Below are 14,457 nucleotides of genomic sequence, written 5' to 3' on the forward strand. Positions count from 1 at the left end.
TCACAACCTCCTCAGGTAAGGAGTTCCACAAGTTGACTGTGCGCTGCGTGAAGAAGAACTTCCTTTTATTTGTTTTAAACCTGCTGCCTATTAATTTCATTTGGTGACCCCTAGTTCTTGTATTATGGGAATAAGTAAATAACTTTTCCTTATCCACTTTCTCAACATCACTCATGATTTTATATACCTCTATCATGTCCCCCCTTAGTCTCCTCTTTTCCAAACCGAAGAGTCCTAGCCTCTTTAATCTTTCCTCATATGGGACCCTCTCTAAACCCCTAATCATTTCAGTTGCTCTTTTCTGAACCTTTTCTAGTGCTAGAATATCTTTTTTGAGGTGAGGAGACCACATCTGTACACAGTATTCGAGATGTGGGCGTACCATGGATTTATATAAGGGCAATAATATATTCTCAGTCTTATTCTCTATCCCCTTTTTAATGATTCCTAACATCCTGTTTGCTTTTTTGACCGCCTCTGCACACTGCGTGGACATCTTCAGAGAACTATCCATGATAACTCCAAGATCTTTTTCCTGACTCGTTGTAGCTAAATTAGCCCCCATCATGTTGTATGTATAGTTGGGGTTATTTTTTCCAATGTGCATTACTTTACATTTATCCACATTAAATTTCATTTGCCATTTTGTTGCCCAATCACTTAGTTTTGTGAGATCTTTTTGAAGTTCTTCACAATCTGCTTTGGTCTTAACTATCTTGAGTAGTTTAGTATCATCTGCAAACTTTGCCACCTCACTGTTTACCCGTTTCTCCAGATCATTTATGAATAAATTGAATAGGATTGGTCCTAGGACTGACCCTTGGGGAACACCACTAGTTACCCCTCTCCATTCTGAGAATTTACCATTAATTCCTACCCTTTGTTCCCTGTCCTTTAACTAGGATTTGACTTCCACTTTTTAAAGGAAGTCTTTTTATCTCGCACTGCTTCTTTTACATGGTTGTTAAGCCACGGTGGCTCTATTTTAGTTCTTTTACTGTTTTTCTTATTTTGGGGTATACATTGAAGTTGGGCCTCTATTATAGTGTCTTTAAAAAGGGCCCATGCAACTTGCAGGGATTTCACTTTAGTCACTGTACCTTTTAACTTTTGTCTAACTAACCCCCTCATTTTTGTATAGTTCCTCCTTTTGAAATTAAATGCCACAGTGTTGGGCAGTTGAGGTGTTCTTCCCACCACAGGGATGTTGAATGCTATTGTATTATGGTCACTATTTCCAAGCGGTCCTGCTCCACTCAGGATTAAATCTAGAGTTGCCTCTCCCCTTGCACAGATTGTCCCTTTTCTTAGCTATCTTGTTGGTCTCACCTCTGTTTGTCTGTGGCATACTCTGAGTTTACCAGATCTTGGTCTCAGAACTGAGTGCCTGTGCCATGCACTGAATTTCCCCATTCTCTGTTCCCCAGGTCTCAACACTTTGTTTCTGGTCTGTACATTGAGTTTTCCTGTCCTTAGCAACTCAGGTATTAGTGCTTTGTTTCTGTGACATGCACTGAGTTTCCCCATTCTCAGCTCTACTGGTCATTGTTTGCAAGGCCATGGCAGCAAGGGTGAAGTGATATGCTCTTAAAAATGGAGTCCTCTGTGTGTGATACTGGACAAAACCACATCTGATTTTATCTCAGTACTGGACAGCGGAAAACCCATACCCTACCCCATACCCCCGATTGTCTGTCTTAAAACTGAATGAATGGCCTGCCTGTGTAAGAACTCTGCAGTAACACACACAAACTAATCTGGCCCTTCATAGGCTTGGTCTCTATAGACATTGAATTAAATGCTGAAGCAGGAGGATTAATATCCCTGCCCAAAATATCTTTTTTTGTAATGATTTTGAAAAATTTCAAACCTTTAAAATATCGTTTAAAAAGATATTCTGGGTGTTTTTCCTTATTTGTTTAATTTTATATTTCAACTCTAGGAGCAAAGAAGGCTGGTCACACATAAAGGCTGGGGGACTGTTGTATCCTTGACAGCAGTGCTTCTGGGTAGAATTTATGATTCTTGGTGGAATCCAGCTGAACACAGGCTCCTGGTGTGATGCTGTGTTGCTAAGAGAATCAGTATAATCCTTGGAGGTAGAAGCAGGGAAATACTGAGTAGGAGTAGACAGGTGGTATTGTCTGGATATAGGGCATCAGGGAGACCATTACTGGACACACTGTCCACTTCTTGTGTTCTCACTTCAACAAGGATGTTGAAAACCTTAAAATGACAAAGAAAAGAACCACCAGAATTATTCAAGGTCTGGAAAACCTGCCTCAGGGCGAAAGACTTACAGAGATCCATCGGTTCGTTTTATTCAAGTGAAGGTTAGGGGGTGACTTGATCCTGGTTTATAAGTACCTACATGGGGAGATTCATGTGGGTTCTTTATCCCAGCAGAAAAACGCCTCTTGCATTGAATTACTCCCCAGGAAGAGGAGGGAGGGGAAAGGGCCCTCGTCTGGTACCACTAACTGTGGCCACCAGAGGGCCCTGGCTATTGTCACTTGCTGACTATGGACAGTTCTTCCAGTGGGTGTTTCCCTGTCTGAGGATACCGGGTTTGAGCTTCCTGGGTCAGAGGCTGCTGCTGCCTCCATTGTGAGTCTGGATTCTTTTCCAGGCTGAGCCGTAGCTGCTCCACGGGGTTTGTGGGGGGAGAGCCCTTTCTTAGCATCCCTCTGGGCACAGCCGGGGGGACTTTCTCCGTTTTTTTTTTGTTGCTGCTCCGCTGGCACCCCCCACCCCACCCCTGTGTCCTGATATTTCACGTCTCTCATCTAGACACCCTATCCGAGGGAGCGGGGGTCTGCGAGTCCCAGAGCTGCTGCCCTCCCTGATGCCCCCAGACTCTGCTCCCCTGAGCGCCTGCAGGAGCCGAGCCAGCTCCGGGGAGCGAAGGCCCCGGGCCGGGCCAGGGACCGAATCTCCCAGCTCGAAAGGAGGTGCGGGAGGGAGACAGGGGGAGAGACTGGCAGGGGCAGCAGGAGCGATCAGTGGGGAGGGAGGTTCCCGGCTCCCAGCCCTGCCCAGCCCCATTCCCTGCAGCACCCCGGGGCGCATTGACTTTCCGGGGGAGAAGGGGAGGGGCAGGGAGAGGAAAAGCCAGTTCCTGCCTCTGCCTGGTGCCAGCGCCGCTGGGGGAATGTGCTGCTCTGGGGACAGTGTCAGGGGGATCCCCCAGAGCGGCTCCTTCGATTCTGCTCTTTTCTAGTGTTTGGCTCAGGGACTCTGCTACGGAGCGGCCGGCCGGCCGGCCGGCCGGCGGGCGGGGGTGGGGGAATGGCTCGGTGGGGTTAGTCCTGGTGGGAGAGGCCGGGTCGGTGACTGAAGCGTGTTCTCAGCACTGCAGAGTCCCGTGTGTCTGTTTGCAGGGAAAGAGCCTGTGATGAACGGGGCTGTGAAATGCACCAAAGCCCCTTCTGAAATCTCCCCACTGGCCCTTCTTGCCCTGATAGGCTGCAGAACCACGTCAGCGCTTGGCTCCAGATCGCCCCGTGTGCCGGGGAACGGGAAAGGGACATGGCTGCAGCGGATCATGCTCAGGTAGGGGATCTATCCAGGGGAAGTGGGTTGTGGCAGGAGGAGTAACCACAGTATGGAAGTGGGAGGGTTAGTGCATTGGGTGAGGAATTTCCTCATTGGGCTGTGTTTAAATGGAGGCAGTGTGGCCTAGTGGCTAGCGTACCTGACGGACACATGGGAGACCTAGCTTCTATTCCCAACTATGCTGCTGGCTTGCAGCCTGGCCTTGGGCAAGTCACTTCCCCACTCTGTGCCTCAGTTTCCCCATCTGTAACGTGGGGATAATGATGCTGAGCTCCTATGTAAAGTGCTGTGGGGGGCGTAGCATAAATTTAGATGGAACAAAGGGGCCAAAGAGGTTTACGTAACCCAGTCCTTGTCTAACGTTAAACAAGGGCCAGGGCTTGGTGTACAGAGATCTCACCACTAAACACCTTTTGAACCTTCCATTATAGATACAACATTTGACATGTAAAGTGCTAAGTGAGGCCTTCATTTTAATGACATCCCATCTTCCCTTTTGCTTTAGCTGGAGAGGATTTTAGCAGGAAAAAGCCCCTTGTCTCGCAGTCTCTTACCTGGTATCAGAGACGGTAATAACTATTCTTTAGGGGAAAGAGAAGAAGTTAATTGAGGTGGGCTGGAGCTGTTGTTAAAGTCTAATCCCATTTCACTGGGATTCCGGTGGGAACGGTACGGGTGGTGATGTTATGTGGGTCCCTTTCTCTGGCCCGGGCCGGTCAGGACAGCTCTCAGGATCAGGACAAAGAGTGTCCAGGATCCTGGGAAAGGGTGGAGGTGGTGGGCAGGGTGGTGAAGCTTACCCCACTAGCCTCTGTCTGTTCTTTCCGACTTGTCCTCACACAAAGGGAGTGGTGAGTGGACATGGTATTTTGTCCACTGATTAGGTCCAATATCTGAAACACTAATTTTGGTTCATTAGTTTCCAGCTCCACGTCACCCGTTTTTAACAAGCATTAGTTTCGGGAGCCATTGGATTACATCAGCATGGTCTTTTCGGTTTAGACCAAACCAGTCTCAGTCTGGTTTCCTTGTACCAGTTCCCATCACCATTTGTTATTACAGGTTATTGTGAAGTCTTATGAACTCACACTCATGTTTAGGCTCAGTTCTCCCCACAGAGGGTGAGGGAGGGGGCAGGGGATGGGACAGAGGTGGGGTGTAATGGCCACTCCTCCAGCCTAGCTGTTCAGAGAAGGCCATAGGAAGTGGCCTCCGAACAGCCAGTGAGGCGGCGGCCTAGGTGCAGCCCCCAAGCTGGAGAGGCTGGAGAGCTGGGCGCACAGGGAGCGAGAGGGAGGCGGATTCTCTCCTGTGGAGCAGGGGAGGTTCTGATCCGGTAACAGTGCAGGGGCAGGTCTGTGTGGGTTATGGCGGGGGTGATTTGGGAACATCCTGAGGGGCTGGTGTGCAGGGGATGTAACCAAAGGCCTGTGGGAGCTGCGGCAGATGGTGAGGGAGGCTGGGACAGGCCGTGGCTGAGCTAGTGCGCTTGCGGCTGGCAGCAGGCACTGAGCGGGGGACACTTGCTGTTCCAGGGGTCGGTTACCTTCGAGGAGATGGCTGTGTATTTCCCTGAGGGGCAGTGGGCTCTGCTGGATCCACGTCACAGAGTTCTTTACAGGAACCTCCTGGGTAAGGATTCATTACCCCTCAGGTATCAGGAGCTGAGCATCCCTGAAATTCCCACAGTGGGTTCTGATCTGGTCCCCTAGCGTTCAGGAGGAACAGCCCCATAGTCCCCAGACCCCATGTGGGAGAGACTGTTCCTGCACAGGATTGGAGATCCAGGGACTTAATGATGGTGCTGTTCTCCCTGTAACCTGGGCTCCCAAGTGGGACAAACTCACTGTCTCCCCTACTTCCCAGGGCAGATTCCACCTCTGGGACCTCTGTCCCATCAGGGATGGACATGTGTCTCCTGACTCTGCTCTGCCTGAAGCCCCACTGGCCAGAGTTTTGCTGGTAGGTAACCACCTAAAGATGCAGACAGGCACTGAGTGAGATTTTCAAAATCTCCTCAGTGTCTAATGTCTAACTTCCATTGTGCTTCTACAGAATCCCACTAGGCCCCTGTCTGTGACTGTAGTTGTCTAAACCTCTTTAGAAATCTTGCCCAAGTTCCCTGTCTGTGTAGATCCCTGAGCTCACTTCAGGGGACACAGCATGTCTCCCCTAGATGCTGGCCTTTCCCAGTGGGCTCTGGGTGCATTTTCCTGTCTGTTCACATGAAATCTCCCTGCAACAAAGAAAAGGGCTGGGCACCCTGCAGCAGCCTTCCCAACCTACAAACAGAGAATGTATGTGAGCCCACTTGCTTTTTCCCCTGAGCAGGGTTTCCTGTTCCCAAGCCCAGTGAGATCTCCCGGCTGGACCGAGGGGAAGAGCCATGGGGCCCAGATCTCCAGGGCTGTGAAGAAAGGGGTATCCTGAGAAGCAGCCACACAGGTGAGGGATTGCTTCAGTAAGCTCTTAGCCCAGTTTTATGTCCTCATGGCAGAGGTCATGCATGGGATTCCAACAACCCTGTCTGCTGCCTGGCTTACCCCCTTCCCCTCTCTCCTCTGGGGAAGGATTTGGGGGGATTTGGATCCTGATATTGATTTGTTTCACCCCTTTTTGTGTCAGCCTCTCTGAGGACTGACTGCTGTCTGGATTCTCTGTCCCAGCAGGAGACGGGATGGGCAGTGAGAGTGAGGAGGAGAACTCTCAGCTGGAAGGTCCTGAGCTAGTGCAACCACACAGGAGGATGTCAGGAAGAGCTGAAGGGAACATTTCCCAGAGCCCTGAGCAGGGAGAAGCCTGGGAGAGTCAGCACAGACTGCAAAGGCAGCCAGGAACCCAGCCAGGGAAAGGATTGGATAAATCATGTCACAGGCCCGTGGACACCACCCACCAGAGAATCCCCAATGAAGAGAGACCGACCATCTGTGAGGAATGTGGCAGAAGCTTCAGTCGCAGCTCAAACCTGATTGTCCATCAGAGACTCCACGCCGGAGAGAAACCCTATAAATGTCTGGACTGTGGGAAAAGCTTCAGCCGGAGCTCCCACCTGATCACCCATCAGAGACTGCACACAGGAGAGAAGCCCTACAAGTGCTCCAACTGCGGGAAAAGCTTCAGTGACAGCTCCACCCTCATCACCCACCAGAGACTCCACACCGGAGAGAAACCCTACAAATGCCCTGACTGTGGGAAAGGCTTCAACCAGAGCTCCAACCTCACTTCCCACCAGAGAACTCACACAGGGGAGAGACCCTACAAGTGCCCTGAGTGCGGGAAAAGCTTCAGTGTCAGCTCCTACCTCATCAGGCACCAGAAAATTCACACGGGAGAGAGACCCTACAAATGCGAGGAATGTGAGAAGAGCTTCAGTCAGAGCTCCAGTCTTATCAACCACCAGCGAGTGCACACTGGAGAGAAACCCTATAAGTGCATTGATTGTAACAAATGGTTCAGGAACAGCTCAGACCTGATTAGACACCAGAGAACCCACACAGGAGAGAGACCATATCGGTGCCCAGACTGCGGGAAAAGCTTCAATCGCAGCTCGAACCTCATGACACACCAGAGGATCCACACGGGAGAGAAGCCCTATGAATGCCCCGAGTGCAGGAAGAGCTTCACTGTGAGCTCAGCCCTGATCAAACACCAGAGGACTCACCGGGAGGAGAAGCCTTACGACTGCCCTGATTGCGGGAAAAGCTTCATTCGCTGCTCCAATTTTCTTACGCATCGGAGAATCCACACAGGGTAGAAACCGGCATCCCCTGATATCCCTGCCCCCACCCCATGCCAGCTCAGAAGGAGCCGCTTTGAGCCAGGGTCAGCCTGGCTGGCAGACTCCAGGGAGCTGCTGCTCAGTGGGGTCTGGGAATCTGGTTTTGGGGCACAGAGGACTGGGGCAGATGGTTATTTCTAGGAAGGGAGGGATTGTTTTGTTTTGGATTTCAAACACTTTTATAAACACAGTCCCACTCATGCAGCCTCAGCAGGTGGCACCATGCCAGGCAGCTTTACCCTGCCTGTCCTTGTGGTGAGGAGGATGCCTAGAAAGCAGTGGTTACGCTAATAAACATGTCTATGGGCTCTATCGATGTTATGTTCGTACAATGTGCCTGGGGAGGTTACACAAATCAAACTGGCCGTGGAAAAGCAGACTCATACTCAGAGATTCATTACGTTTGAAAGACTGTGCTGAATTAATGGCATTTGAAGTACGCATTTGGATTCAGACGCCCCCAGGAAAGTTTATCTATGCACTGGTTTCACCTGATAAGTAACAAAGAATTCAAACATATGTCTGCTCTGGCCCAGCAACAGCTCGGTCATTCTAGGTGTCGGGAAGTGTGTTCCTGAGTTCATGATGTAAATGTATATTGTGTTTTGTGTGGCAATAGCCAGCTGTCACAGAGTCATAGGATCTGGTCTGGTCCCAGCCTATTATCAGCCCCGTGGGAGTGACCCCTTTAATGTGCCCATCCCAAGGACCCACACAGCTCCACAGGGGCAGGCCTGTGGCCTCCATGATTCCCAGACTGGGCCTTCGGCACCAGCAATCCCTATCTGCGGCTCCCTGCAGCGAATCCAGCCCAGCCAGAGTCCTGCAGGGCACAGTGCTCTCAGTGAATATATGAAGTGACACCAAGCGGCCCTTTCAATAGAAGGTGACAATTCGTTAGTTACCTGGCGTATAGAATCTGAAAGCCCTTACGTTAGCACAGTGGGGCAAAGGTTAACACATGGTCCATGCTGTCTACATCAGTGCAACCAGGCAGTATCTGTTTCAGTCTCCATTTCTCCTCTCAATGTCATTCCAGGTGAGAGCTCCAGACTCTTTGTAAAAGCCAGGAGTTATCCCAGTATCCTGACACTAGTTTGACCTATTGTTCTTGAGCTGGAGCCTTTGCTCTGTTTCTCCGCTGAGAGGTGGGGGTAAAACTCCTTCCTTTTGGTCTGGTTCCTGGGTCTGAATGTCCTGGCATTTAAAAAAGGGTCGGTTTCAGCCCATCCTTTAATGTCCCAGTCACTCACTGCACCCCAGTCAGCTACATGACACAGCATCTCATGTCTGCTGCTCTGCCGCAAGACCCGCATTTTGAACCCTTTTGCACCCACTGGGTGGCTATGCAGAGTACGGAGGGAAACTGAGGCCCGCCCAGGAACCATAAAAATATTACAGAAAATTCCTGCTTTGTCACACCAGCCTCACCCTGGCTGTCTAGGATTAAAATTTAGTTAGTAAATGTGACTTGGGGATTTCTTACACTAGCTCAGCATAGAGCTACTTTGTTAGGAAGATGTATGTGCATACCCCAAAGAGGAGCTGGCAGCCTGTAGACCGACTGATGGGCACTCACCACAGCTCAGTCACAGATGACGCTTGCTTGAATTTGGGTGGTTTTATAAATCATTGTTTTATCACTTGGTGAAAGCAACATTGGAGCTTTCAGTACGCCACGACTGGGATTGCAGAGTATTTATGGTAACACCTTCTGCTGAACTGCCATAGAAATAACTTTGATGCCATGGGGCTATGTTAATGTGAGATATCTCTGTGAAAGGAAGAGGCTTGGCTCTGAATTGTTATTGTTGCAAGGCAAATTTAAACTGAATTGACATGTTAGTGACCAAGTAATTGTTTAAAGGTTGCCTTTTAAGAATGACTCTTTGTTGAGCTGCCACTCACAGTCCCATAACTTTGGGTTACAAAGTTTGACTGGTAAATTGATCCAGCCCTGTACTAAGGATTCAGTGTTGTAGTAAAAGCCCCCACTCCATGCTAGAGTATGTTTCCTATTGATTGGTAAATCTGTGTGGTTTGATTTGTTACTTGTTAGTGAGTGGGGGTGGGGGTTAACACCATATCTTAACATTTTTTGTTGTAACTTCATGCACTCTGCCCTGTTCATCTTCAAGTTCTGTTTTGAGTACTAAAGCTGATTAATAAGCTTCTCATCTGTACGTCAGCTAAGCAACATAAAATCCAATGAATTCCAAACAAACGAAAAACAGTAGGGAGATATACCAACCTTCCCTGCAAAAGGTGCATCTTCCTCCCTGTGAAGAGCTCTGCCAAATTAATAGGCCAACCACCCAGATGAAGCACAATGAGCAGGAGAAAGTATTACCAATACTGGAATGCACTATGTTATCATTATGGTTAAGAGTGAACAGTCTATGGCAATAAATAGGCAGTTCTCACCTCTCAGCTCCAGACACCAGTGATGTTCCAGTGGGTTCTCCAAAACAAGAAAGGTAAATTCTGCAAAATCCTCATGATGCGCAAAATTCTACTCCAGATTTCTAGTGTCTCCTGCTGCCTCCATCCCTGCAGCAATGTTCAGTATGTGACATAATGTACTCAGCAAGAGATTCTGCCCCATGGGGATAATACTCTCAAGTGGGACTGGAGACATGGATGTTGCTGGAACATGCTCCTCCCTGCAGGAGCATCTTCCAGCAGCCACAGGGTTAACCCAGTAATGCTGAATGCTCTGGTTATTGCTAAGGAGGGAAGGCTTCTTTCTCTCATCAGTCATTGGGGTCGTGTACATTTCGAAGCCAGGCCCATTAACTATACTAGTTCCATTGTAGTTAGCTTGTTATTTCACTTTTGGGTATAGGCAATAATCACAAAAATATATTTTAAAAAATCACTTCAGAGTCAAGACACTATAAATACTTTGAAGCTAATTCTCTGAAATATAAAAATTCCTGATTGACTGAAGATGCAACAAAAGTGATACCACCAAGAGATTCCATTTAAAAGTTAATCTGATGCTTGTATGAACTTGTGGTAATGATGGGCGAAAAGAAGATCACAGTAATTACAGTCACTGAGGTATGAGGGAATCCAGTTTGCCTACCTTGAATTGGAATATGATAGAATCAGTGAGGTAAGGCCTGGTCTACATAGGAAAGTTTTCACAGTGTGTGTTTTTCTGCTTTATCTGTACCAGTATAACTACGGTGAAAGGATGTGTCTATACTGTTTTGTTTACTCTGGCTTAAGTTAGTTCCCTTATGAATCATTGTGGATAGAGGAAGAGGATGAGATCAAGCAGTTACTTCTACATTCAGTTTTCCCACAGTGGCTTCAGTTGCTGGAGAACCTCTTCTGTTCATGGCCCCCTAGCACTGATGGGTGGTACAGGACAGTGCTGCAGAGCTGGGATGAACTGCAGTAGCCGCAGAACTTCAAGCTGCAGAAGTCTATTTCCCTAGACATCTGCGTGGAGCTTGCCACCAAGTTGCAGTGCCAACCTGAGAGTCCCCCTCAGCGTAGAGCAGTATGTGGCCATCAGCATCTGGAAACTCCCAAGTCCCGACAACTGTTGTTCAGTAGCTAGCCAGTTTGGGAGATCAATTGTCGGGACTTTTTGTCATATAGGTGTGCACTGCTAGCCAATGCACAGGAGACTACTGATGGCCTTGCATAGCTGAGGTTCCCAAATTGTACAGGAGGCCTTGATCAAACCCATCTGACGATCCCATCCCCCTCTCACCAGATCAGTATTGTTTATTGACAAGAAGGGATATTTTTCCATGGTGCTGCAAGGCCTGATTGATTGCCATGGGATGGGGTGGGCAGGTCCATGATGTGAGGGTCTTCAGAAACGCAGCTCTGTTTTCTGCAAAGAAAAAGAGAACGTCTGCTCCCATGGCCATTATGGATATTGGTGGTATTGTTCATATGTTCGAAGGCCAGAAGGGACCACTGTGATTATCTAGTCTGTTCTCCAGTATAACACAAGCCAGAGTCTTGCCCCCAAATACTTCCTACAGCAGAGCTATTAGAAAAAAACATCCAATCTCAATTTAAAAATTGTCAGGGATGGAGAATACACCATGACCCTTCGTAAATTGTTCCTTTGGTTAATTACTCTCGGTGTTAAAAAATGTATAGTGTTGTGATTCCTTCTGTCATTTTGGGAGACCCAGCTTACCCTCTGCTTCCCTGGCTTATGAATCATTTCCAGGAGACAAGGGCAGGAGAAAGGAGCTGTTTGACTGTACCCTGAATAGCTGAAGAACGACTGTGGAGAGGGTGGTTGGAAGACTCAAGGAAAGGAGGAGAAGACCCCTGACATAGCTGAAGGCTGCTGAATAGTATCTGCCTAGTGATAGGCACGTGCTCAGTTTGCACAACATCTGGGAGAGCTAAGGGGAGATCCTCACTGATGGCTGTGAAGTAAAGATGATGGCACTTTCTGTACCTTATTAACAGCCAGCCCCAAGTGGTCAGGGGCACAGGGTCAAGGATGGGTTGTGGTAGGAAATGAATGTCCTGTAGCCAAGGAAATGAATGCAGGGTGTTTGTGTAAAGACCTGGTTAAGAATTGGTGTTACTGGGGGCAGCCACACCTCAGTGAAAGTTTTCAGTCGAGTTGTACATAACATTTATGGATTTAATGTAACCGTGCAAAGTGACAACCAATGGATGTGTGGCAGAACATGCCCAAAGTGCTGAGTGCATGCACATGGCTGTGCTGATGGGCTCACAACAAATGTGTAAGTGGGACCTGTTCTCCTTGTTTGGTGGGTAGAATGGTGCAGGCAGGGCCTGCCATTTGGGGAAACAAAAAAAGGCTCCCAGTATCCTGTGTTCTCCACAAGTTGCAGGACAGGGTGGGTTGCTGGCTGTGACCATAGCACCACAATGTTCTGCAGCAGAGCTGTTTGCCTCTGTCCAGCATCCTTTCCTGCCTGTCCTCTTCTTTGTCCAGGATCTCCCTTGGGAGCCTCTCTGCCTGCTGCGGAGACCTCCCTCTGCTCTTCTGTCTTCTTGGTGGGATGCAGTCACAAGGTCCATGAACATGTCCTCCCTTGCTCTCTTTTTTTCCTTCAGATGTTTGCTTGGGTTCTGAGGGGAATCACAACCAGTGCCCTCACTTCCTGTTCCTGTGCCTCAGAGCTGAGTTTTCTGAAGAGAGATTGGCTGTCTGGTGTGATCATCTCCTGGTTTGTGTCCTTAGGGTACTTGGGTGCCTTCCATGCTCAGCTCCAAACTGTTCTGAACCCCATGATAGAGTTTGGTGGTGGCATCCATTGCAAAAATTTGGTCCTGCTCTTCATATAGGGCAGGCCCTGGGAGCATGGCTGCAGGTCCCGTTCTCATCCCTTGTGTTCTGACAGCTCTATCGGAGCTCCTTTGCCTTGGCAGAGTGCTGGGCCATGTCTCGGGACTGACCTGTCTCCAGCATGGGCTCTGCCAGTTGAAATGAGTAAATAAAGGATTTTTCAGTTTGAAAATTTGAAAAAAAGTTTGGTTTTGGATCGAATGGAATGTTTTTGAATTTTTTGGCAAATTGAAACATCAAAGAGTTTTTGAGCTCAGTCAAAATGAAACATTTTGTTTAGATGTGACCTGAAAGTTTTCAATTTGGTTTTGACAAAACCCCAGGGAATACCTGATTAACAAAATGGCTGAGGGGATACAGTGAAGGCCACCTCCCTTATAACCTTTCAGCAAGTGGTTAGGGACCTCCCTGGATATGTGGTTTCAGTTGCCCCCTCTGTCTGATATGGAGCAAAGATCTGAATTTGGGGGTCTCACACTGCAGGAGCATGCTCTGCTCACTGGCTAAAGGATAGTCTAACGTGAGGCTTTCTCAGTCTCCTGCTGAAACTATTCCTCTTTTATCAATAAGTAAATAGCCATTGGAGCAGGGACTTAAACTGGTGTTGGCTGCACCCTTAGGTGAGTGTCCTAACCACTACCCTATAGAATCATTCTGGGCACTTCCCTCTGCCCAAAATCTAAACAAAAATTGTCAGGCTAGGTTGAAACAAAAAGTTTCAATGCTTCTAAAATTTTGATGTTTTGGTTCAGCCAAAATTATTTGAGAATGAGTTGGGGTCTACCAAAACTGCATTATTGGGGTGAGTAAATTGTTTGCATTCCCCAGGGCCACCCGGGAGGGGGCAAGTGAGGCAATTTGTCCCAGGCCCCGCAAGGCCCCCCAAGAGAATGCTCTGGCCCCGGCCCCGCATTCCCCATCCCCCGGCGCCTCAGTGTGCTGCGTACAGGAGCGGCCCTGGACAAAGCTAAAGTGGCATGGCTCTAGTGGAGCCTGAGTTCTGTCCCACTCGGAGCCGCATGGTAAGGGGCCAGGGCTGCGAGCTTCGGGGCCCTGCTGGAGTCAGGCCACTGCAGCGCTGTCCATGGCTGCTCCTGGATGCGGCGTGCTGAGGCTCCAGGAGAGAGGGAGGTGGGAGTAAGCAGCATAGAAGGGAGCCAGGGCTGGGGTGGGGGGTTGGATAAGGGGCATGGAGTCCCAGGGACAGTCAGGGCACAGGGAGGGGGCAGAGGTTCTGGGGGGCAGTCAAGGGATGGGGAATGGGGGTTGGATCGTGGGCATTCTGGGGATCTGTCAGGACTCAGTGGGGGTCGGGGCAGTCAGGGAACAGGGGCTGGTGGGGTGGGGTCCCGGGGTGCTGGTTGGGGAGGGGTCTTGGGGGGGCGGTGAGGGGACAAGGAGCAGGATGGGTTGGGGATTCTGAGGGGGTAGTCGGGGGGCAGGAAGTGATGAGCTGCCAAAATCTTAATAACCGGTTCCCTATAAAAAGTTCTGATTTAAGGGGGGGGGAGTGGGGGAGGGGCCGGGGCAGGGGGAGACATACTCATGGGGCTGGGGGCCCCTGCAGGGTCGGGCAAATTGCCCCACTTGCCCCCCTGGCAGCCCTAGAGCGTGCAGCCCCCTCCCCCTTACCTTGCTGGCAGCTCACAGCAGCAGGACAACTCCAGAGCTCAGCTGAGGTGCCCAGCTGGTGCCGGCAGCTGGCCCCGCTGCAGCTGGGGGGAAGCGGGGGAAGGGCCAGGGGAGCCTCAGCCTCCCCAGCTGGGAATCCTGGGAGCAACAGGATGGTCCGGCCCCCGGACTGGAGTTCTTTGCCCACCTC

General features: G+C 49.6%; 1 protein-coding gene across 1 annotated transcript; it reads left to right on the plus strand.

Moving 5' to 3' along the window:
* Positions 1-2,048: 2,048 nt before the first annotated feature.
* LOC120383240 (zinc finger protein 660-like) lies at positions 2,049-7,921 on the plus strand. Its single transcript, XM_039501100.1, has 5 exons — positions 2,049-2,607; positions 3,465-3,552; positions 5,091-5,187; positions 5,887-6,000; positions 6,222-7,921. The coding sequence occupies exons 1-5, from the start codon at positions 2,372-2,374 to the stop codon at positions 7,307-7,309; spliced, it is 1,623 nt and encodes a 540-aa protein (XP_039357034.1). The 5' UTR covers positions 2,049-2,371; the 3' UTR covers positions 7,310-7,921.
* Positions 7,922-14,457: the final 6,536 nt, after the last annotated feature.

Source organism: Mauremys reevesii, linkage group 15, assembly GCF_016161935.1.
Source record: "Mauremys reevesii isolate NIE-2019 linkage group 15, ASM1616193v1, whole genome shotgun sequence".
Taxonomy (NCBI): Eukaryota; Metazoa; Chordata; order Testudines; family Geoemydidae; genus Mauremys; species Mauremys reevesii.